Here is a 25,085-nt window from a genome sequence, read left to right as displayed (position 1 = left end):
ACAGGAGAGTCCGGTGGCAGTGGGGTAGGCAGTTTTGTCTACTGGGGGGCGTGGGGGGCAGGACGGGGCTCTGGGCCTTCGGCCTCCCGTGGACTGCCTCCTGAGTGTGGCCACCATTTGCTCCCTTCCCCTGCTGTGTGGGGACTGAACAGATAGCACTGCTCTGACGTGTGCTGACCGGCAACCTATGGAATGTCACTTCTTTGTGCAGGTTCCGGCACGTGGGCAGGACATTTCTCAGAACTGCCAGGGCCTCTTGCACTATCACGGTTTGGTCTGTAGCTGCCAACGCCTTATTTCCAGAAGCACAGGCGGCTGCACGGAGGAGGCGGCGGCCCAGGCTTGGCCCCGCCCTGCTTGCTTGATCCTCAGGGCCGCTGGCCTGGGCTCCTGTCCCAGAGGAGGGGTTGGCTCCCGACCACTAGATGACCTCTGACAGCAGGTGGGGAGGCGGGACCTGCTGTTTTCCACTGAGACTTTGCAGAGGGCGCTTCACGTGAAGGAGGCCGAGGGTTGGAGGCACAGGTGGGACTGCGCCCTGCCCTTCCTCATCCCTGCCTCCGCCTGTAACCCACCTTCCACTGCAGAAAAGAGGAGGGCGGGGGGCCTCAGGAGGTTTGCGGGCCAGAGGGCATCCGCAGGGCCTGTGACTGAGACTTTCCTGGAGAAGGGAAAGGCTTCAGATACGGTGTGAATGGGTCCCTTTCATATGCGTCGTGTTCTTAGTAATTAAGTTAGTAATTAAGGAAGCTAAGATTGATTCCAGTCATCTCAGGGGCCAACGCCTTTTTGTTCTTTGCACACAGCCGAAGGCAGTGTATTGTAAGAATGTCGTGGATATCGACCAGTTCTCCACGGTGAGGGGAGTCTACCTGGACACCACAGATGATACTTTCTACAGCCAATTTGCCACAGGCTCTGTCTCCATCCCCTGGCAGAACGAGGTACTGCGGGTTTCTACGGGGTACGATGCCGGGAGGAAACGTGTGTGTGTGCGCGCGCGTGTGCTTGGAGGTAACATTACGCACAGGAAGGGGATAGTTGTCCACGATGGGTCTCACTTCGAAAGCGGGCCTGGCCGGTGCCCGGCGCCCACGGTACTGGCCTGCTCTGGGGGTGCGCTCAGGGAGAGGAAGAGGAGGACGGGAATGGGGGTGGCCCCGGAGTGCTGGGCACGGTTGCCGGGGGGGGGGGGGGGTGGGGAGTGGCCGACTGACCTCGCGGTGTCCCCCACTTCTCTGTGGATGCAGATGATCGAATCGGGTTGTTTTAAGGACATCAACGAAAGTGACACTGGAGAATATGTGGCACTGGATCTTCAAGAGACACTGTGCCACCCAGTTCCCAAACCAAAGAGAGGCTTCTTCTATAGACTCCTCAGAAGAGGGGTAAGAGCAAAAGGCATGTTGCTATTTTGGCTTCTTAAAAAATGTGACGTGTTATTTTTTATTTTTATTTTTATTAAAAAAAATTTTTTTTTTCAACGTTTATTTATTTTGGGGACAGAGAGAGACAGAGCATGAATGGGGGAGGGGCAGAGAGAGAGGGAGACACAGCATCGGAAACAGGCTCCAGGCTCTGAGCCATCAGCCCAGAGCCTGACGCGGGGCTCGAACTCCCGGACCGCGAGATCGTGACCTGGCTGAAGTCGGACGCTTAACCGACTGCGCCACCCAGGTGCCCCAAAAATGTGACGTGTTAAAAGCAAAGAAACATAACTTAAGTGCTCTGGCAATGTGGTGCTATTTGAACCCCACGGGGGCTCAGAAACCCTCACAAGGGCGTTTGCTGTTGGTACGAAGACTGTTCTGATCCAAAAAGGAAAAGGGCTCACCTGCCTCCGAAGCAGATCCCTCTCTCAGTGACAAAGCACTTAAGCGTGCTCCGAAATCGGTGTCGTGGAGAACAGTCTGGAAACGGTATACGCCATGTAGATTACTCCGTACCCGTTCTGACTTCACAGCTGCTCCCTCGCCAGCCTGCTTTCACAGAGAACCTGGAGGAGTGGTTCGGAGACACTTGGCGGGCCGTATCTAGAAATGTTTCCTCCTAGTGCAGTTCTCCTTGGACTAGCGGCTTATCCTGCTTGGTGCCCTGTCCGTTCTCGAAGGCCTCGTTCAGAGCTTGTCCACTAACATTCGAGTCCATCTTTGTTCAGCGTGAAAAACACGCCTTGGGTGGGAAAGGTCTTGGAGAACGGGGCCAGGCGTGCGTTAGCACGGTCGGTCTGTCCATGCGCAGGAAGTCGTGTCTGGACACGCTCCACACGCAGGCCTGAGCCGAGGTGACCAGGTTGCCGGGCAGGGACACCTGCAGCTGTGGTGTCCTGGTGCGGGAGGGGCCGCTCTGCGCCACCCGGTGGCTCGCAGCGGGAGCCCGGGCCCTGTTTCCTTCCTTGCAGGCCCAGCTCAGGGTTGAGGAATTGCAATTGGGTGTGTGACAGAGAAAGCGAATCTGAGACGCTGTGTGTGTGTGTGTGCGCGCGCGCATGAACTGAGCAGCTTCCCTCCTGTGAGGTGATGAGAGGAAGTGTGAAACTCAGCCCTAAAGTTGGTCCCCCTCCCTGCGGTTGTAAAGTTGCTCGTCCAGCACGGGAGAGCTGAGCCGGCCGAGCGGGTAAGAGATTGACCCGGCCACTCTGCCGTGTTGCAGGGCTGCATTAGCGGTGTCCCCAGTGACAAGGAAGAGCTGCCTTCAACGGTGTGACCACTCACTGCAGAGCCAGGCCCCAGCGCCCAGGAGCACAAGCGCAGTGTTTGACCCCATCTGTGAACAGCAATAAACATGTGACACCTCGTAAAATGAGAGCCTCACGAGTCTGCAGACGTCTCTATATTCATACGTGAATCACCTTGTCACCAAAGCCGAGTTGAAGACGAAGGCCCTTGTGGACCACCCGGATGCTGAGACCCCCAGGGGTGGACCTGTGCCACGGGGAGGGCTTGGGCATCCGCCCACCAGTGTCCAGAGCTGAGGGTTCCATTCCTCAGCCCAGAGTGCCCTCCGGTGTCATTGAGGGGGAGGACAGGCCGGCCCTGCCTTCCCCAGGGCCCCAGAGTCACAAAGCCTTCGCCCGCTTGCATTCACGCTGACATCTGCGCCTCAGTCACCAAGATTCTCCCGCCGGGGCGTGTCTCCACCTGCGTGCCCGTCCTTGTGGCTGCCGTGCACCTTCCAGGGGTGTTTCCAGCACCCTGAGGCCAGGGCGTGGCTGGCAGCGGTGACTCACCCAACCGCGGCACCCCCAGTGCGTCTCTGGGACCGCGGGGCTCCCCGGCCTGACGCACAGGTGGGAGGTGGTCGTGGGCGAGGAGCCCCCTTCCAAGCGCTGGTTGGCGCCTAGCCGGCAGGAGCCCCCAGAATTCTGAGGTCAGTAACTCTCCTTCAGCCCCTGCTGCCCAGAGAAGAAGGCGGAGCCCCAAACCTCAGGTGGAAACGTGGGCTCTGTTGCCCAGGGAGGGGCGCTCACACCCACAGGCATTGTGCGGCCCCCGGGGGTGGGGTGCACACAGACGTCCGCGGGTGGCCCCGAGGTGCAGAACTGGTGCTTTCTCCCGTATCCACGTGTGTGTGGCCTTCAGCGGGGGCTGTGGGGTGAGAAGCCAGGGCCCAGACCTCGGCGACTTGAGCCAACGGCAAGGACTTGTTCTGGATGCTGGGACACCACCCCACGGCGGTGTGCAGGAGAGTGAGCCAGGGTCCGCCGCGTGTCCCCAGGGGGACGGTCGCCCGCTCTGCCTTGGCGGAGACCTGCGCCCGGAGGTGCTTCTGAGTGCCGTCGGCATCACGGCGTGTCTGAAATTGGTTTTCCACGCGTGTTGTCAGCCGCTGGAGCACAGTAGCGCTGGGCCAGTGTTTCAAGGAAAGCCCTCGCCTGGCCTTGTCCTTGGAGACCAGCAGACGTTGATCCCGAGCGTGCTTTATACCCAGGTGAGGGGAGACACAAGTTACCTTTATTTTAGGGATGGCTTCTCTTCAGGTGGGGGCCCTCGTCTCCAGAATGGAGACGGCAGGAGGTGGGGACAGAAACTTCAGCATCTTCGTAAAGCATTCAGTAGAGCGTTTGGCACGTGCTACCCGCTCAGTAAATATGTTAGTAACTGTGGGAGGGTAATGCTTGCTCTTGGTGAAAATTACAGTCTAATTTTCTAAAAAATTAGACTAATCTAAAAATTTTTCTAAAAAAAAGTCTAAAGAAAATAAAAGTCACCTTTATACCTACCACCTGTTTACATTCTGAGGCCTTCCAGACACTTCCATCAGTGTGGGCACAGGGGCGGTGGTCCTCCAGCTTGCCTTCATCCCTTCCGAGGACACTCCTGCCCCTCGTGGGGGTGGAGCCACCTGCCTGCAGAGCCCCGGCCCCAGGGGAGCCTGAGGGGTCCTCTGCCCTCAGGGTTGGGGGGCTGTGCACAGCTCCAGGGACCAGTTCAGTCCTTTCTTCCTTTTTGTTTTTTTTTTTTTTTTTTTTTTCCTGCTTAAGCCAGTCTGAGCTGAGTGTCTCCAAGACCAAGCGAAGAGTCCTGACTGAGGCAACAAATCTAGGGAGGATTTTTTCAGACCGGAACGTCACGTGTTGACTTGTCTTCCCTCTCTGGTTGTAAGCAAGTACACACGTATTGAAGAGAGTTTTGAAAGTAAAGGGTACACAATGAAAAATTCACCTTTAATATCAGCCACTGTCCAAAGATAATCCCTATCGGCAGTTTATTCTATATTTATATAATTTGTAGTTAACTTGTTTCTTGCCATGTCATTTAAATATTATCTTTTACTGCACGTTTAGGCCACCATGTATCAGACAATCCACACAATCATTGTTTGCAGCTTTCTTGTTGCTATAAACACCAGTGGGATGGACATCCCTGTACCTGTTATCTTTGTGCACATGGTAGTGTTTCTAAGGTAGATTTGTAGCAGGGGATCCCTCGGTTAAAGTGTATGAACGGTTGATGGAAACACTGCAAGAAAGAGCTAAAGCAATTCAAAGTGGCTTTCCATGGGCTTTCTGCCCATTTCCACTGGGATGGGTGGAAAAGGGACAGAGGAATGCTGTTTTCTTTATAAGCACTGTCTGCCCTTTTCTGTTGACCACATCTGTTTATTACTAAGATGAGAATAAACAAGGGTTCCTGGGTGGCTCAGGCAGTTTAAGTGACTGACTCTTGATTTCGGCCCAGGTCGTGATTTCACAGTTCATGAGATCAAGCCCCATGTCAGGCTCTGTGCTGACGCAGTGGAGTCTGCTTGGGATTCTCTTTCTCCCTCTCTCGCTCTCTCTGCCTGTGCCCTGCTCATGCTCTTTCTCTCTCTCTCTTAAAACAAATAAATGAACTTAAAAAAAACAAACAAAAAAAAAAAACAGATAAAAATAAACATTGTCTTGTAAAAATTATTTGTTTTCCCCCAATAAAGCACAATTACATACTAAAAAAAGGTATATGGACATTTTAAAAGAATGTATATTATATACCCATAAGAACAAACTGCCCTTCTGAAAATTTTAAAAAATTTCCTCTCCCACCAAAAATGTCTTCAAAGTTCCCTGTTAGTTTCATCAAAAACTAGGTTTTTCTTCTGGTAAAGATTTTCATTAGATATGAAGTATTTCTGGGGACACGTGGGTGGCTCAGTTGGTTAAGCATCTGACTTCGGCTGAGGTCATGATCTCTCAGTTCATGAGTTCGAGCCCTGTGTAGGGCTCTGTGCTGACAGCTCAGAGCCTGGAGCTTGCTTTGGATTCTGTGTGTGTGTGTCTCTCTCTCTCTCTCAAAAAAATAAAATAGACATTAAAAATTTTTTTTAATAAAATAAAATTTAAAAAAAGAAACGAAGTATTTCTTTTTCTTTATTTTTTCAGTGGCAAAACATACACATACATAAAATGTACCCTCTTAACATTAAGTGTCCAGTTGGGTGCCATTAAGTATATTCACATTGTTGTGCAACCGTCACCACCACCCACCTCTAGACTGATGTGAATCTGACACTCTGTCCCCATTAAACACTAACTCTCCTTTTTCCCCCAGCCCTTGGCTCCCACCATGTACTTTCTGTCTCTCTGAATTTAACTACTCTAGGGACCTCCTATAAAGGGGATCATGCAGTATTTGTCCTTTCATGACTGGCTCATTTCACTGAGCATAATGTCCTCACGGTTCATGCAGGTGGTGGCAGGTGGCGGGATTTCCTTCCGTTCCCCCCCTTTTTTTTAATGTTTACCTATTTATTTGCCCAGGGTGGGGAGGGGGGAGGCGCAGAGAGAGAAAGGGAGAGAGAGAGAAGCCCACACAGGCTCCATGTTGTCAGCACTCAACCAGACTCAGGGCTTGAAGTCATGAACTGTGAGATCGTGTCCTGCCGAAATCAGGAGTCGGAAGCTTCACTGACGGAGCCACCCAGGCGCCCCGGGATTTCCTTCCTTTTTAGGGCTGAATAACACTCCATCGTGTGGATGGACCACACTGTTTGTCCGTCCATCCGCTGACGGGCGCTTGGGTCTCCACCTTTCGGCGGCTATCTCTTTGAGGCCCAGGTGCCAATTCTTTTGGGTAAATACTCAGAATCGGGACTGCTGGGTCGTAGGGTAATTGAGAAACCTCCATACTGTTTTCCACGGTAGCTGCCCCAGTTTGCATGGCCACCGACAGTGCACGGGTTTCCAGTTTCTCCACATCCTCCTGAATGTGTCATTTTTTTAATGGCTTTTGGGCATTCTGATATATAAAAGTATGAATGTTTCTACCAATGCCTTACTGTTGGACATCGATGTCGTCTCATCTTTTTGATACTATTACTTTGATTGACACCTTTGTACCTCCATCTTTGAGTGCTTATCCAATAATGTCTCTAGAGTAACACTTAAAAATTTTTTTAAAAATATCTAATGTTTGTTTATTTTTGAGACAGAGAGGGAGACAGAATGCGAGCCGGGGAGGGGCAGAGAGAGAGGGAGACACAGAATCTGAAGCGGGCTCCAGGCTCCGAGCTGTCGGCACAGAGCCCGACACGGGGCTCGAACCCACGAACGGCGAGATCACGATCTCCGAGCTGAAGTCAGACGCCCAACCGACCGAGCCCCCCAGGCGCCCCAGTAACACTCTTAAGTAGACGCTAAGTCAAATGGTTTGTGTACTTAAATCTTTTGACGGATGCTGCCAAATCACTCTTGAGAAAAGTGACAAGAATTTATTCAACTAACAGTGTTTGGGGTCCTGTTTGCGTGTGTTCGTACCGGTCCTGGCTAGTGCTGTCCCCAGTCTTTGCTCGCCCGACTCAGGTTCTTGCTGGATTGTGAGCATACTGTTGTTAAGAGTTTCCGACTCAAAGTTTCCCGTTAGTGCTCACCTTACCCGGGGCGTCAGCGCCAGGACCTGGTGATCCAGACTCGGCACGTCATTTCATGTCACCACCCCTCCTGGGTCTGTGTTTCATCATCTACAACACGAGGCATGTGAGGGGTGCCTGGGGGGCTCAGTCGGTTGAGCGTCTGACTCTTGATCTCGGCTCAGGTCACGACCTCGCGGTTTGTGGGTCCGAGCCCCACATTAGACTCTGCGCTGAGAGCACAGAGCCTGCTTGGGATCCTCCCTCTCTCTCTCCCTCTCTCTCTCTCTCTCTCTCTCTCCCTCTCTCTCTGCCCCTCCCCCCCTAATTCTCTCTCTCTCAAAAATAAACATTAAAAAAATAATAAACTTAAAAAAGACTCTTTAAAGTAAATTTGAATCAGGTGCCACTGAACTGTGCACTTGAAAATGGTTACAATGGTCAATTTTATGCTCTGTATATTTTACTACAGTGAAAGAGAATGAAAATAATTGAACTGAGATACCCACTCATGAATCCCCAGCTCTGCGTGCTCTGAAGGGCCCAGAAGCAGTGACACCCCCACAGCAGAGAGCATGCGTGGAGCCCAGCTCTTCGTTTCTAGACGTCATTATGTACCAAAGAGTCAGGGCTCCTTAGAGAAGTGGCCGATTCCAGGTTTGAGGCAGGAAGGATGGGCTGGGAACATCTTGTTGTGACATAAAATGAGAAAGTGCTCGAGACATGACGGGGTGTGTCCAAAGGACACAGGAGCTACTTTGAAGGGGCTTGCGTTGAACTGGGGACAACTTGAGCTTCCATAAAAGAATAATGGTGAAACTGGTTGTGACACACAGTTTTTAAGATTGGGAGGAGAGGAGGGAGGGAGGGAATGGATGTGACATGGGGGGGCAAGCTGTCCCTCAGGGAGGACAGCCAGGCAGCCGAAGCAGAAGAAACGAGGGAGTTGCAACAGCCACCCCTCTGCCGCTCCAGCCTCCCAGCCAACTCGGGCCGGGCTCGTCGGGGGGTGCCAGACCCACTGGTGGAAGGCTTCTGGGTAACGGAGAATTCTCACAGGTCCGGAGAACTGCAGAGAACAGCCGCAAAGGACCTCCTGATTGTAGAGGAAAAGGTACTTTACATGGGAGAGATCTGGCGGTTACCAGCTCTGCTGAGTGACCCCACACGGCCCCGCTGACAGAGGGCAGCCTGACCCTGGGACAAGCCCCACCTGGGCAGCCTCCTTCCCAAAGGGCTTGATGGAGCCTAGCTGGCCTCCAGACCAGAGCCGTGCAACACAATGTGTGAACCACATATGTAATTTTTAAAAAGTAAAAAGAAACTGCTTTTAATATTTTTGTTTAACCCAATATATCCAAATATTATTTCTACAAATAAACAGTATAAATAGGAGATATTCTACATTCTTTACTTTATACGAAGTATTTGAAATCTGGTGTATTTTGTACTTACAGCACATCTCAGTTCAGAGTTATTACCTTAAAAAAATTTTTTTTAATGTTTGTTTATTTCTGAGAGAGAGAGAGAGAGAGAGAGAGAGAGCGAGCATGAGCGGGGGAGGGGCAGAGAGAGAGGGAGACACAGAATGTGTGTGTCAGCCCAGGGCCCGACATGGGGCTCAAACTCTCGAGCCATCATGACCTGAGCCGAAGTCGGATGCTTAACCAACTGAGCCACCCAGGCGCCCTTACAATTAGTAAGTACTCAATAGCCACATGTGGCTAGTGGCTAAAGTATGGGGCAGTGCAACCAATCTTCCAGGTTACAGAAAATGCGAGGGATATGGGAACAAGTCAAACCACACCTCGAGGAGGCAACCAAATTCACAAGGGAGGATGTTCCAGGAGAAACTGGCCTGGATGCTTTAGAAGGTCAGTGTCATTTCAACAACAATAACGACGACGACAACGGAGAACTATCCATAAAAAATTATAACAACCCAAGTGCAAAGCATGAACCTTGATTGGATCCTCATTTTAAAAAACTTAAAAGACATATTGGGGCCATTTGGAAATTTCACTCAGGACTGGATTTTAGGTGATGTTAGATAGTTATGTGAAAATGGTATTGTGGCCATTAGTTTTGAAGGCATCTCCTAAAGTATTGCTGGGTAGAGTGTGACGATGTCTTCAACGTACTTTCCAGTGATTGCAGGGGTGGGGGGGGGGGGTGAGGAAGGTGTACTGGGTGGCCGCTGCACTACTAACTTCACGCGTGTGTAAGAGAGGTAAGAAAAGTGCGCTCCGTTTGCTGCATGAAGCCAGGGTTTGGGGCAGCAGGAGTGGAAGGAAGGAGCCACGTGGGGGCCAACGGTGGCTGGGCAGGTTGGACGTGTGGAGACGGAGGAAGTGGACAGTTCTGTGCTGTTGGATAGTTGGATGTGGAAGCAACAATTCACTATGGCTGTGCCTCACCACTGGGTTAAGGGCTGCCTGGGACAGGGACTCATTTTATCTATGTTACATTCAGTCAATAAACTGAATAAATACTTCTTTAGTACGATGGAATAGACGTTATCGGCCCAGAAGGCAGCAACTTACCCATATACACTGGAGGCATTCATGTTAAAATCAGGAATAAGAGAAGGATGACCACTCTCAACATCCTATTTAATACATAGAGGAGAACTTCCACATCCAGCAAGGGTGGGCTAGGGAATATGGACCTACCTTCTGACAAGTATAAACATCAAGAGAGTAAGCAACTGTCAGGGCTGAAAGCCAGGAGAGGGTAGGAACCTAGAGAGATGAGCCAAATGCCAGGGCTCCTCCTGCTGTGGGGGGACCGGGGAGGATCCTAAGACACCTGAGAGGCTGAGGCAGGGGAACACAAGTCAAATCCAAGGCGTGCCAAGACTGGGGCCCCAGGCAGTTCAGTCTCCACTTTGGGGTCCAGCCCACCCAAGAAAAAGGGTGACCTGGGAGTAAGCCAGCTCTGGAGTGGCCCAGAGAACTTCATAACTGCAACCTGGATTAAGACGCCCTGGGACTTCTCACGTCCCAAGTTGCCCAGCATTGCAAATAAAATATTCCCTGGAGGAAGACAATACCTTAAGCTTCAAATTATTCTATAATGGTTTCCAAATACAATGTCCCGTATACAAGCAAAGAGAAGCAGGGATAGGAGATGTGACAATACAAATGAGAATTAGCAGAAACTTCAGACAGGAGAGGCATGCCCTTAGATGCTCCGGGAAATGGAAATCAAGGAGACACAAAATCTTCGAAAGCTGTGCACGTGATGTTCAAGGCATGACAAATTCAGCAGGGAACTAGAAACTACAAAAAGTGACACGGCATCCTGTAGAACTGATCAGGCATTCTAGTACAGAAAACTACAAAATCTCCAGAACTTAATGGTTAAACGAGGATTGAACAACGGAATGGAAACGGCCAGGGAGAGAACCGGTACCCTACTAATTCCAAGCAGACTCAGTGAAAACCCTACTGTGGGACACCTGGGTGGCTCAGTCGGTCGGGCGTCCGACTTCAGCTCAGGTCATGATCTCACGGTTCTTGAGTTTGAGCCCCGCATCGGACTCTGTGCTGACGGCTTGGAGCCTGGAACCTGCACTGGATTCTGTGTCTCTCTGCCCCTCCCCACTCCCAGTCCGTCCCTCTCTCCTTCAGATATAAATAAACATTTAAAAAAATAAAACAGTAAAAAGAAAGAAAAGAAACCCGACTGTTAAGCAAGCCAGGAACGACCAACACCGTGTAGAGGACACGCAGTGTGGACATACAGTGGAGCGAATGGAGAAACGTGGAGGCAGAAGGCCATTAGAAGAAGCACCTGTCTCAAGTTCCTGCTGTGTGTTAGCTGCACACAGGCCAGCCGGCCACGGCCACCGGAAGCATCCCAGGAGAGGGACCTTGTTCCCTGTCAGCGTGCATGTTTACAGGGATCCGAAGGGAACCAGGAGCCCCTGGCTGATCACGCAGCAGTGGCAGACTTCAGGCTCCGGGGAACGGCTTTGCTGGTGAAAAGAACAGCCTGATCCCAGACATCTTTCGCCAGGGAACTCGCATCCCAGAACTTCCAGAACTGGTATCAGCCAGCCTTTCGAGCCCTTCCCGCCGAGCATCTGACTGCTATATCACTGAACGGGATCCCCAGGGTCACCGTCAAGAGGCCGGCTCCTCTCTCCATACACGTGCAGCACAACCAAGGGAGCCAAAGATAGCAAGAAAAGGTTAAATGCAGACAGAGAGGCAAAAAAGACACATCACCTCAAGGAACAACCATTCAACCAACAGCCGACTCCTCAACAGGCAGAATGAAAAGCAGAGGACAGTGGTGTCCAGACAGGAAACATCTGTCATCCTTGAACTCTATACACAACCAAAACTCCATTGAGAATGAAGGCAAAGTAAAGGTTTTTTTCAGGTCAACTGAGAGGGATTTCAGCGATAAAAGGTGCCCTGTAAAAGCAAGTCTCTGTGGTGTTTTCCAGGCGGAAGACCATGACCCCAGCTGGAAGCTCGGAGATGCAGGAGGGCACGAAGAGTGAGAAGACACGGTAGAGGTGGGAGTCAGTTTAAACAAATGTTGATTGTTCAAAACCACAATCACTGTGTCTATGTCTTTTGCAGTACGTGTGTGCATTTGTGTAGAATTAAGATACATGGCAATAGCTCTCTCTCAATTGGAAGGAAGCTTCAGGGGAGACGGGCAGGAGCCACCGGCCCACTCACCTCGTTCCCTGTGGCCCTGCCGTGCGCCCCGGGGACTCCTACCGAGTGTGCGTCTGCCCCCAGCTGCACTGTACCCCATTTGTGCGGGGCGCTGGGCGCTTTAAACATCTCCCTCTCTCCCTCGGCAGGATCCGTCACCAGTGTGTTGCTAGGCTTTCGTTTTTAGCTCCTCCACCCAAACCTACTCTTTTACATTCTTTCCTACTAAATAGTACAAGTTCGTTGTGGAAGATTTGAAAAATACAGAAAAAACACAAAGGTTAAGATACGAATCACCTATTATTTCCTTGTTCACAAGAGTCACTGTCACAGACTTACTGACCAGGTCCCTTTTCTGTGTGTGTGTGTGTGTGTGTGTGTGTGTGTGTGTGTGTGTGGTTTCTTCTCCCTCTTTAAAAAAAGAAAGGCGGGGGGGAGGTCATGCTATGCATAGTAGTGTGCTCACGCATTGCACACTTTGCCTGTGTCACGAATGCTCTCCTAAAGCAGGATCTGAGCGACTGCAGGCAGTCCTGTGGATGGATCATGATACATTTAGCCGCCTGTTCTGTCCAGCATTTATGTTGTTTCCATGTTTTTTGTCCTCAGTGTTGCTGTAATAAGCGATCGTCCTCACGTATACGTGACTGTTTCCCTGGGGTAAATTACCGGAAGTGTCTTTACTGTTCAGGGACTATGCCTGTCTTTTTTTTTTTTTTTTTTTTTTTTTTAAGTTTTAATGTTTATTCATTTTGGGGAGACAGAGACAGAGTGTGAGCGGGGGAAGGGCAGGGAAAGAAGGAGACACAGAATCTGAAGCAGGCTGTAGGCTCCCAGCGATCAGCACAGAGCCCGACGTGGGGCTTTAGCTCACGGACCCCGAGATCATGACCTGAGCCGAAGTCAGACGCTTAACCGACGGAGCCACCCAGGAGCCCCAGGGACTATGCCTGTTTTCAAGGCTTTGGAGACACCAGGCCAAATTGCACACCCACCTGTGTTCATCTTTAATGGCTCTGTTTTGGACTATGCCAAACTTTTCTCTGAATTTAAACACAATCTGCTTTCATGACAGTCCCTTTCTAAAAGGCCTTCCTGTCAGGATCATAGTAAGTTCTGGACAGGTGACTTTCTTCCTGCCGTGGCTGAAACAGCCATGATCTCTTGTGGGCAAATAAGGTCTCATGATTCAACCTCTCTGGACCGGTTTAGAATTTGGTCTAGCAGCATATAAACAGAATAATCCAAAGTAACAGGAGCTTAAACAAAATAGAATTGTTTCTGGCTCACGGATTTTGAGAAGTCCAGAGATAGGCAGGCCAGGCTGGAATGGCCCAGTCATCTGGGCCCCGGCTCTGTCTAGCTCCATCCTGCCAGGATGTGGTTTCCATCCTCATGACCCAAAACGACTTCTCAAGTGCCAACCAATATATCCCCATTCCAGGCAGCAGGAGTTTCTCACGGACTGTTGGCCACGTGGCCTCTCCCAACACAGACACAGCAGTTTGTAGCCTAATCCCGAATGCCACCTTTGCCTTATTCACTTGGTTACGAGCGAGCCACCAGGGACAGGCCACACTCCAGGGGAGAGGACTATAGAAGGGCATGGATATTGGGAGGGGGTCACTGCGCTGTCTTAAACGTCAGCGGACCACAGCACCTGACAGCCTGGAGCCCGGCCATTGTGGCCTGCTGTGCCTGAGCTGGCACGTGGCCTGGCCCCGTGGACAAGGTCTTTATTAACATCACGGAACTGGGACCTGGAGGCTGGTGGCATGATGCTCTGATGCCTTTCCCTGAAGGTGGGTCCTGTTGCTATCTATCCCCTCAGGGACAACTGTGGTGCCGCTGGGCTTCCCTTTACCTGACCCCCTGGGACAACTGACAGGCTGTGAGAGAAAGGGGAGTTGTGGCTTGTGGGTCCAGAGTAGGGCGCTGCCCTGAGTGGGCCCTGGAGGTTCCTAGGCATGCATCACCTCCCCCCCCAGGCAGCTCTCTCTGGGGCGAACCCACTCCCCGCCTGTAAGGTTGGATGGCTGCCCTTGGATGCCCCACTGTCCCCTGTGGTCCTCTGCTGACTCACCGACCTCCGCTCCAGGACCCTTCTCCCCGGCCTGCCCCACCCCAAGCAGGAGGTGCCCTGCAGACATCTGTGGAGCAGTAGTCTCCTTGAAGGGGACCCGCTAGGATCGGGCAGTTATTGCTGCGGGTGCCATCTCCGGGGTCAAAGCTGCTCCTTGCTGCACCAGCCACAGCCTCTGCGGGTAGCAGGCACCGACCAGGCAGATTTTTACCCCCGTGCCTACCCTCCGCTCCCCCTCGCGCTGCAGACTCAGCGAGGCGAGGCACCTGTGCTCCCCACCGCCCGGACGGACCCCCAGGGGCTGGGACGCGGCCCCGCTCTGCCCCACCCGGCCCTGCCCTGCCCGCCGGGCTCGCTCCGCCGCGCTCCCCGGTGCCGCCCCGCCCCACCCCGTCCCGCCGGCCCTCTGTCCCGCCCCCTGCCGCACCGCTCCCCGCCCCTCTCTCCACCACCGCCCCCGCCACCGCGATCCGCCCCGCCCCGCCCCGCTCCGCCGGCCCTCTGTCCCGCCCCCTACGGCGCCGCTCCCGCCCCTTGCCCCGCCTCTCCCCTTCTGCCCCGCCCCCTCCGGAGGGCGGTGCGGTGATCTCAGCGGCGCGGTGATCTCAGCCGCGGCCCAGAGAGGTGACCCCCGCGGGACCGGGCCGGGCCGGCGCCTCGGCCGGCCATTGGCAGAGGTCGCCGCCATTGGCTGTCAATCCCGCCGGCCCGGCCTGGCCCCGCCCCGCCGGCGCAGCGTCCCGGGACGTACGGCCGCGGGGGCTGCCGGGACGGCTCCAAGATGGCCGGGAGCCTCGGTTCCGCTACTGCCTGCGGCCTCGAGCCCCATTCATTGCCGCGCTGCTGAGCGGCGCCGCGAGTCGGCTCCAGGGCTCCGGGGGCTGTCCCCGCAGTGCGGGAGGCCGCCATGGCGACTCTGGAAAAGCTGATGAAGGCCTTCGAATCCCTCAAGTCTTTCCAGCAGCAGCAGCAGCAGCAGCAGCAACAGCAGCAGCCGCAGCCGCAGCCGCAGCCGCCGCCGCCGCCGCCGCCGCCGCCTCAGCCTCCTCAGCCGCTGCCGCAGGCGCAGCCGCCGCTGCCTCAGCCTCAGCCGCCGCCCCCGCCGCCGCCCCCGCCGCCCCCCGGCCCGGCCGTGGCCGAGGAGCCGCTTCACCGACCGTGAGTATGGGCCCGCTGCCGCTCCGGCCCAGCGACGGCCGGGAGCGGCGGCGTCCCTGCAGACCCCGGCCCCGCGGCCCCCGAGCTCCGGGCGCATCGTCGCCCTTCGTGCTGCGAGAGCCCGTCCCGGGGCCCTGCCCGGGTCCCCTCGCGTGGGTCTGCGCCGCTCCGCAGGCAGGCACGGCCTCACGGGCCTCCGCTGAAGGCACCGACGCGGGCTCGGCCCCGGTCCTCTGCCTTTCCCGGCGTGCGAAGTTAGGGAAGGAACTTGCTGCTTCATATTTGCAAGAGACGGGCTGTGCTGTGAGCAGAACTTGGGAGAGCCGAGACCGCCGCTTCCCTTCCCTTGCCTTCCCTCTCCTCCTCTCTGAGAGGGAGGAGCGCTGGGGCGCAGGACACTTCGCGACGAGCCAGGCATTGGAGCTGGGGTGATGGGGGGACAGCGATGACATCATGCCTTTAGGGTGGCGAGGCGCGGGAGGGCGCGGGAGGGCGCGGGCGTGCGGGCCCGGCCCAGCGGGAGGTTCTCTTTTCCTGGGGGCTCTTGAAGCAGCCTGTGTGACTCGAGGCTGTCACTCTCAGGGCACTTCCGTTACTTCGGGAATCGGTGGCAACGGCAGGAGAGCCGCTTGCCTAAGCCCAAGTTCGTCTGCAGACGCTTGAGTTGGGTTTGCCAAGTACGTGGTGAGCTGCTCAGAAGGTTATTATTAGGAAGCGAGAAATCAGAAAATTGGCCCAAGTATTAGGAAGAGTTGACAGGTTTATCGCCTGCTTTCAGTTGGAAATGAAAGCAGCCCCTTGCAGAGGGAGAGGTTAATTGCGGGGGGATGAATGATGCGCGCTACACCGGGGTCGTGGTCCAGCCTGCCTGCGGGCCCCGCGGGCGGCTCCTGTCGCCTTCACTGGTGACATCTGGTAGTGTTGGAAAGCTGGGGGCCTCTGTTGCTTGTGCCGGGAGAATTTTTGAGACAGAAAGAGACAGTACCTTCTGACAGCACCCAGGCGCTTTCCCTTGAAGTCTTCATGAGCCGAGTTGAGCAGGGGTTGGGAGCGCCCTGCTGCAGGTCAGGCCTTTCTCCCCCTCCAGGGCATTTTATTTTCCTTCTGGATGTGTACAAGGTGGCATTTGATGAGGACAGTTTTTGAGAGGCGGTCTTTAAGAAACTCACTCTGTTACGACTGATCCATTTTTAGTAAGGTTTTCGTATTTGTTAGGCTGCTGACGTGATCCTTGCCGTGTCCTGAGCGTTTAATTAGAAAGTGAGGATTATGGGGGAGTAATGTTGGCTTATCCGTCAGGATACAACTTAGAAATAGAGGCGCCTGTTGGGCTCTTGATTTTGGCTCAGGTCATGATCTCCTGTGGGATGGAGCCCTGCATCGGGCTCTGCACCGACAGCACAGAGCCTGCTTGGGATTCTCTCTCTGCCCCTCCCGTGCATGTTCTCTCTCTCTCGCTCAAAAATAAATGGACACTTGAAAAATTGAGAAATTAATTTTTCTTCTAAGAGGTGAAGAAATATTGGATATTTAGACAAATATTGGATATTTCTCTATGTTTGGATATTTAGAGAAAAAAAATTAAAACAATTTGACTTATTTCTACAGCAGCTAATTTATGATCGTAATTCATTCTAGAATCATAATTCATCCCGGAGGTAGATGCCATGGAAGTTCACACACTGCCTGGCTCTTGTTAACAGGAAGCATAAAGCAGGGCTCGGGTGGGAAGGGAGACCTTACTGCTGTCACTGTCTGTAGGCTTGTTCGAACACTTGGTCTGTCTAAAAATATGCCATCTGTTTCTTATGCTGCTCTGACAGAACCTGAATTTGCTTAACTTCAAACTACGGATATAAAGAGATTTCTTTGTAAAGCTGGCTTGACAAAAGTAGATGTTGTTTCATTACTTTATGTTAAGGTAACGTGTTATTGATTTGTTTTAAAAGCGTAATCTATTATTTTCACGCAAGTAGTACATTCATGTGATGCAAATTCCGAAGTTACGAAAAGGTAATGATTAAAATGTCTCTCTCCCACTCCTTTCTCCTGAGCACCTAACTCTGTGCCCAGAGGCAAGCTCTGTTCTTCTTCCTCCTTGTGTATCCTTACAGATTCAATCCGTGCATATATGAAGATAGATTTTAAATTAGTTAAAAGTATTTCAGAACAGTAACTTTTAAAGGTTCTTAGCATGCTCTGAAATCAGCTACATTGGCCTAATTGTAGTTATTTTAAATAAAATGCACAAATATTGTATTTTTAGACATTTGCTGTTGAGAAAGCAGGTATTCATTAATTTTGAGTAGTCAACTCAAAATTGCATCTTGGCATTTCTGTTCAGGTGCTTCAGCTGAAAAACCCATTCCCTGGATTGTCCAGAAACAATTTGGAAAGGATCTGTTCTACTTTTATGGTTCTCCTCCTCTGTCGTGTGAAACTGTAGTGTCACAGCCCTGTGTGGGCTTCAGCCGAAGTAGCCGGGTGCCTGCTCTCTGCTCAGCACGTGGGATGCAGGGCCTCTGGGTGGGACTGGCTGTGGTCTCAGCAAGGCTGGCGTGCAGGGGCGCCAGAGGTTGGGACCATCCTAACTGTAATTTTGAGGCAATTGACAGTTGCCTTTGGTTCTTTCTTACTCTCCTTCAGACCCCCTAGCTTTAATTATTCATTCATCAATAAGTATTTACTCAACAACTGATGGGTGCCTCTTGTAACAGTTGCAGGGCTACAGCCGTCAACAGGTAAAAAGCTCTGCCCTCTGAAGCTTTCATCTCAGTGAGGGGCATAGACAATAAACAGGATAGATAAGTAAAGTATAAAGTATGTTAGTGATAAACGAAGGAGGAACGGCAAGGCAGGGAAAGGAACTAGGAGACGTCAGGGTTGATAAGGTGTTGACATTCTAGAGAGGATTTCCAGGGAAGGTCCATTGAGATGGTGGCTCTTGAATAAACACGTGAAAGAGAGTCGGAGGTCTGGCCATGAAGGTGTGTGGGGGAGCGGCATTCCGGGCGGGAGAACAGGTCCAAAGCCCCCCCTGCTTGAGGAAGACCAAGGGGTTCATTTGGTTGGTTGAATTAGTGAGAGGGAGACTCTTAGCGGGTGAGGTCAGAGAGGTAGAGGGAGCGCCACACCACATCGGTAGGCCCTTCCTGGTGGGCGCATTAAGGACCTTGGCGTTCATTCTACGTGAGGTGGGAAGTCATCGCAGGGTTTGGTTAGAGGAGCGGCAGGATCTTATTTCCATTTTACAAGGAACACTGGTTGAGAACGGTGAAGGGGAGCACGGGCAGAGGCAGGACACCAGTTAGGAAGCTGTTAAAGTGATCAGGTGAGAGAGGGTGGTGGACTCCGTCAGGATGTTGTCAGTGGCAGGGTGACAAGTGACTGAATTTTGAAGGTGGAACCAACAGGACTTGTTCCTCTCTGCTCAGCGTGAGGTGACGTAGCTGTACGTGGTATTCTCAGCCAGGGCACTTTCAGCTGCAGATAACAGAAAACCCTGCTGCAGTGGCCTAAACAGGCGAGATCTTATTATAAGACAGGAATAAGTCTGTGTGAGGAGGCCGAACACCAAGATTAGGGACCTGGCCTCTTTCCTTTCCTTTCCTTTCCTTTCTTTCATCTCTGCACCTAACATGGGGCTCAAACTCATGACCGCAAGATCAAGAGGCACCCGCCTTATGGACCGAGACAGCCAGGCGCCCCTCTTTCTTGTACTTAGTTTGTAAGGCCTTGCCCTCGTTCTTTCCAGTTTTTCAAAGCTGACTTGTCTTTTTTATTGTGGAATTGAAACCGTTCTTTATGTGTTCTGCACACTAGACCCTTATCAGATACATGATTTTTAAAAACATTCCTCCTTTCTGTGGATTGTCTCTTCATTTTCTTGGTAGTGTCCTTTGAATTGAAAGCACAAAAGTTTTGCATTTTCATGAAGTCCAGTTTTCTATTTTGTCTTCAGTCGCTGTGCTTTAGGTGTCACAGAGATGTAGAACTCCCATGTTTTCTAAGAATTGTAAGTTTTACTCTTACATTTAGGTCTGACCCATTTCGAGTTAATTTGTATATATGGTGTAAGGTGAGGGTCCACCTTCGTTCTTTCGCATGTGGATCTCCAGCGCTCCCAGCACCGTTTATTGAAAAGATTCTTCTTTCCCCATTGAGTTGTATTGGCACTCTTGTTAAAAACTAATAGCCCATAAATGTATGGATTTTTTCTGGACCTTCAGTTTTGTTTTTTTTTTTTTTTTTTTAATTTTTTTTTTCAACGTTTATTTATTTTTGGGACAGAGAGAGACAGAGCATGAACGGGGGAGGGGCAGAGAGAGAGGGAGACACAGAATCGGAAGCAGGCTCCAGGCTCTGAGCCATCAGCCCAGAGCCCGACGCGGGGCTCGAACTCCCGGACCGCGAGATCGTGACCTGGCTGAAGTCGGACGCTCAACCGACTGCGCCACCCAGGCGCCCCTGGACCTTCAGTTTTATTCCATTGGTCCAAATGTTTATATCCTCTTCCAATACTATACGGTCTTGATTACTGTATTTTTTATCACAATTTCAAATCATGAAATTTGAGTCCTCCAACTTTGTTCTTTTTTAAGATAGTTTTGGCTATTCTGGGCCCCATGCATTTCTGTATGAATTGTAAGATCAGATTGTCAGTTTCTACAGAGAGGCCAGCTAGGATTCTGATGGGGATTGCATTGAATCTGTAGATCAATTTGGGGAGTATTGGCGCCTTAACAATATTGAGTCTTCCAATCTGTGAACATTGGCAAAGTTACTCTGTAAACGGTCAGATAGTCGGCCATTTTTTAGGCTTTGTGGGCGCCATGTCTCTGTTGCAACTATTCATCTCTGCCATTGTAAAATAAAAGCAACCAGGGGTAATATGTAAATGAAGGAGTGTGGCTGTGTCCCAATACAATTTTATTGATGACATTGAATTTGAATTTCATATAATTTTCACATGTCATGAAATATTATTGTTTGATTTTTTTTTTTTTTTTTTTTTAATCAACCATTTAAAAATGTGAAAGAAAACATTTCTTAGCTCAGAGACTGGCCCAAAACATGCAGGCTGTAGTTTGCTTACCCCTAGATTAAATAGGATGGGACCACTTTTGTGAACCATTTCTTTTCTGGTTCCTTTCTATTAACTAGTTTAAAAAATTATAAAAGTTACACATACACATCGTAAAACATCTTCAGACGGCTCAGAAGATGAAAAACAAAGCCCTCCTCCTAGTCTGTCCTTAGTCTTATTCCCTAAAAATAACAATTATTAAATGTCTTTTGTCGTTTTCTCTGATTTTGTAATGCATATTCAAGCATTTAAATGTGTCCCTGTTTTTGTTCTCATGATTGAGATCACCCTGTATTTTTCATAGACATTGTTCCATAGTAGTGCATAAAATTCTTACTGATTGCTGTATAATATTGTGGAATTTCTTGTTTATTTATTTGGAGGTGAAATTCACATAACATAAAATTAACCATTTTATTTTATTTTTTAATGTTTATTTATTTTTTTGAGGGAACGGGGAAGGGAGCAGTGCAAATGTGCAAGTCAGGGAGGGGCAGAGAAAGAGGGAGAAAGAAACCCCCAGCAGGCTCCGTGCTGTCTGTGCACAGCCCCATGCAGGGCTTGAACTCACAAACTGTGAGATCATTCCCAGAGCTGAAACCAAGAGTTGGACACTTAACCGACTGAACCACCCAGGCACCCCAAAATTAACCATTTTAAAGTGTATAGTTCAGTGACAGTTCGTACATTGTCACAAATTTCTTTTTAAAAAAGGACTTTTGGAACTTAGAGGCAAAGGTTTCACATTGTCCTGGTTTCAAATGGCCCGCTGATGAATTCTGTCCACCTGAGAGAGTCCCGACCCCTGTTACCTGTAGCTCCCAAAAGGGAGCCAGCCGCTTGGTAAACTACCTTGGAATGGGCCCACCCTCAGGACATTTAGTCTTATTCAGATGAGAAGGAGAAATAAAACACAGTATAAGACCCTGTTTAATGTTGTGTTGAATTGAATCAGCTCGGGTGCTGGAATATGTGTTAGAGACGTGGTCTGCCATAGGTCCTTGCTGCTTAAAGTGCAGCCTCTTTAGGGCCAGCAGTTTGTATCACTTGGAGCTTATAAGGAGTGTGGAATCTTTTCTGCACCTGAAGTCTACTGAACCAGAGTCTGCATTAAAAATTTTTTTAAGGGGCGCCTGGGTGGTGCAGTCGGTTAAGCGTCCGACTTCAGCCAGGTCACGATCTCGCGGTCCGTGAGTTCGAGCCCCGCGTCGGGCTCTGGGCGATGGCTCAGAGCCTGGAGCCTGTTTCCAATTCTGTGTCTCCCTCTCTCTCTGCCCCTCCCCCGTTCATGCTCTCTCTCTGTCCCAAAAATAAATAAACGTTGAAAAAAAAAATTAAAAAAAAAATTTTTTTTTAAATGTTTTCTTTCTTTCTTTCTTTATTATTTACTTATTTTAATGTTTTATTTATTCTCGAGAGAGAGTCACAGCATGAGCGAGGGAGGGGCAGAGCGAGAGAGGGACACAGAATCCAAAGCAGACTCCAGGCTCTGAGCTGTTCACCACAGAGCCTGATGTGGGGCCTGAACTCACCAGCCGTGAGATCATGATCTGAGCTGAAGTCGGACACTCAACCGACTGAGCCACCCAGGTGCCCCTATTTATTGTTTATTAAAAAACCTTTTTTTTTTTTTTTTTTTAAATGTTTATTTCTGAGAGAGAGAGAGCACAGCAGGGGAGGGGCAGAGAGAGAGGGAGACACAGAATCCAAAGCAGGCTCCAGGCTCTGAGCTGTCAGCACAGCCCCACGCAGGGCTCATTGGATGCTTAGCCGACTGAGCCACCCAGGCGCCCCTCGAGTCTGCATTTTGACAAATTTTGCGAGCAATCTGTTCATGTTAAATCTTAAAAAGCCCCACCGTAGATGGTCAGGCTCTGTTGCTAACAATGCCACCAGCATTTGGGAGGGAAGATTTGGGCTGCTTTGTCCAGGTGTAGCTGAGGAGTATCACTTCTCTGCCCCAGGGCCATTGGGCATTTGTGTGGCTGCAAAGTGGGTTGTCACCTTGACACGTGAGCTTCAGGGGGCATGGAGAGCTCCCAGTTACTGGGAATGGGGACTAAAGTGGAGCTTGGACTAGGTGACCTGGAAGGAGCCCTTTCAACCAAGTGCCAGTTTTGTGCCAGGCTCAGTCCTGGGCCCTGGGGTTATAGCAGTGAGCAAGACCAATGGTGATGAATACTATGGGGAGAAACAAATATACAAAGAATAAGGGGGAGCAGGGGTGTGCAGTTTTATTTAGGGTATAAAGTGCGCTGAGAAGGTGATGCTGGGGCACGATGGAGGGAGCAAGCATTTGGATATCTGGAAGAGAGATCCAGGTGGAGGGAACAGAAAAGTAGCTGTGCGTTCTGTATTTGAGGAGTAGTAAGGAGGCTGGTGACTGAAGCAAAATGAAGGGCAGAAATAGGAGAGGAAGTTGGGGGCGGGGGAGAAGAGAGGTGGTGAGGGGCAGCCAGATGGGGCCTTGTGCACCGAAGGAGTAAGGACTTCGAAGCTTACTCTGACCAGATGCACGCTTGTGTGGTAAAACAAGTGATCTGATTCGCGTTTCTAAAAGGTCACTTTGACAGCACGCAATGCTGGTCTCGGCCGCGTAATCATTGCTGGTGGGCGTAGAAAACGGTACGGCGACTCTGGAAAACGGTTTGGCAGTCTCTTGTAAAACCGAACATACAATTACTGTTTGACCCGGCAGTTGTTCTCCTGGGCATTTATCCCAGAGAAGTGAAAAATTATGTTCACACAAGAACTTGTACACAGCGTTTGTAGTAGCTTTACTCATAATGGCAAAATCTGGAATCAGCTTAGGTGCCTTTCAACAGGTGTGAGTGGTGAAACTACTCGGCCGTAAAGCGGAATAAACCCTGATACCTGTCACAGCTTATGTCACTCCTAAGGAAATCATGCCCGTGAGAACAGCCAATCCTAAAAGGCCACATACTCTATAATGCTTTTTGTATAACCTTTTTGAAAGGACACAGTTTTAGGCATAGAGACTAGATGAGTGGTCACCAGGGTTAGGGAGCGTGTGGTGGGTGTGGCTCTAAGAGGGACCATTGTGAGGGAAATGTTCTGTGTCTGGACTGTGGTGGATCCATAAACTTAACACCTCTGATAAAATTGTAGAGAACAGGGGCGCCTGGGTGGCGCAGTCGGTTAAGCGTCCGACTTCAGCCAGGTCACGATCTCGCAGTCCGTGAGTTCGAGCCCCGCGTCGGGCTCTGGGCTGATGGCTCAGAGCCTGGAGCCTGTTTCCGATTCTGTGTCTCCCTCTCTCTCTCTGACCCTCCCCCGTTCATGCTCTGTCTCTCTCTGTCCCCAAAAAAATAAATAAACGTTGAAAAAAAAAAATTAAAAGAAAAAATTGTAGAGAACAAAACACACACACACACAAATGAATAAAAGGCTTTTGTCATTTAGCTTAACAGATTGGTTTTTTTGAAACGCACCTTTTTCAGTTAGTGATTGTTGCTGTATTCAGTTAGATCACCAGTAAGAAAGACTTTGTTGTGGATTGGGGCAATCGTAGTCCTTGGTTCCCCTAATCAAATAGCGCTTTTGTTTTTAAATTGTGTATGACACATAATTCTAAAATGACTTCTGGTGTCCCATTCCTTTTTTTAAAAAAAAAAAAATTTTTTTTTAATGTTTATTCATCTTTGAGAGACAGAGAGAGACAGAGCATGAGTGGGGAAGGGGCAGAGAGAGAGGGAGACACAGAATCCGAAGCAGGCTCCAGGCTCCAAGCCGTCAGCACAGAGCCTGACATGGGGCTCGAGCCCACGAACTGAGAGATCATGACCTGAGCCGAAGTCGGACGCTCAACCGACTGAGCCACCTGGGTGCCCCTCCCATTCCTTCTTAAAATCTCTCTGAAAGGGCTCTAATGTTGTAGGAGCACTCATGTTAGAGTGAAGCGGCAGCTGCTGGGGAGTCGGGAGGCCTCAGTCCCACTTGCCCACTGGGGTGTGTGGGCACTGCTCGGAAAGTGATTACGAAGGGCAGGATGAGGGCAAGATGAGCAATGTTTTTCAGTTCTGTGTGTAGTCTGGGCCTTTACCTCGCCAGCCCTCAACCTGGAATCACATTTTTCTTTTTTCTTTAATGTTTTTTTTTTTTTTAATTTTTTTTTTTTAATGTTTTATTCATTTTTGAGACAGAGAGAGACAGAGCATGAACGGGGGAGGGGCAGAGAGAGAGGGAGACACAGAATCGGAAGCAGGCTCCAGGCTCTGAGCCATCAGCCCAGAGCCCGACGCGGGGCTCGAACTCACGGACCGCGAGATCGTGACCTGGCTGAAGTCGGATGTTTAACCGACTGCGCCACCCAGGCGCCCCTTCTTTAATGTTTTTAATGTTTATTCATTTTTAAGAGACACAGAGAGAGAGAGCATGAGCAGGGGAGGGGCAGAGAGGAAGAGAGACACAGAATCTGAAGCAGGTTCCAGGCTCCGAGTGTGAGCACAGATCCTGACACGGGACTTGAACCCTCAGATCACGAAATCAAGACCTGAGCTGAAGTCGGATGCTTAACCGACTGAGCCACCCAGGCGCGCCATGGAATCATATTTTTCAAGCATAGTCTTAGAATAACATGATACTAAAAATAAGAATTTAGATGAGGGCTCAAATTCCCAGTTTTAGAATTCTTTGATAGTTGTTTTAACATGGTTGTGCTGTGCCGTAGCGTCCTTGCCTTTTCTATGCGACTCCTTGCAAATGTGTTTATGTGCAGAACGCTTCGGTAAGTGGT

At 50.6% G+C, this 25,085-nt stretch overlaps 2 protein-coding genes and 1 long non-coding RNA gene across 13 annotated transcripts in view; 2 read left to right on the top strand and 1 right to left on the bottom strand.

The window, feature by feature from the left end:
* The window catches only part of GRK4 (G protein-coupled receptor kinase 4), a 90,324-nt gene extending 87,517 nt beyond the window's left edge, over nt 1–2,807 (top strand). For 7 of the 9 annotated variants that reach the window (XM_045474749.1, XM_045474751.1, XM_045474747.1 and 4 more), the window contains 3 exons: nt 807–944; nt 1,251–1,388; nt 2,653–2,807. In XM_045474749.1, the coding sequence (XP_045330705.1) occupies nt 807–944; nt 1,251–1,388; nt 2,653–2,706 (330 nt within the window). In that variant the 3' untranslated portion in view covers nt 2,707–2,807. Of the gene's footprint in view, nt 1–806; nt 945–1,250; nt 1,389–2,652 lie in introns of those variants that run through there. The other 2 variants (XM_045474746.1, XR_006711621.1) reach the window with 2 other exon arrangements.
* An 11,966-nt stretch (nt 2,808–14,773) lies between these two features.
* HTT (huntingtin) overlaps nt 14,774–25,085 on the top strand; it is a 151,533-nt gene continuing 141,221 nt past the window's right edge. The window contains exon 1 of one of the 3 annotated variants that reach the window (XM_045474726.1): nt 14,774–15,243. In XM_045474726.1, coding sequence (XP_045330682.1) covers nt 14,993–15,243 — 251 coding nt within the window. In that variant the 5' untranslated portion in view covers nt 14,774–14,992. The remainder of the gene's footprint in view (nt 15,244–25,085) is intronic. The other 2 variants (XM_045474724.1, XM_045474725.1) reach the window with 2 other exon arrangements.
* Nucleotides 19,168–19,856, bottom strand: LOC123596247. Its single transcript, XR_006711619.1, has 2 exons — nt 19,717–19,856; nt 19,168–19,466 (listed from the first exon to the last, which is right to left on the bottom strand). It is a non-coding gene; the product is annotated as an uncharacterized LOC123596247 (long non-coding RNA).

Source organism: Leopardus geoffroyi, chromosome B1, assembly GCF_018350155.1.
Source record: "Leopardus geoffroyi isolate Oge1 chromosome B1, O.geoffroyi_Oge1_pat1.0, whole genome shotgun sequence".
Lineage (NCBI taxonomy): Eukaryota > Metazoa > Chordata > Mammalia > Carnivora > Felidae > Leopardus > Leopardus geoffroyi.
Note: the sequence above shows the minus strand (reverse complement) of the source record. Positions and strands in the feature narration are given on the sequence as shown.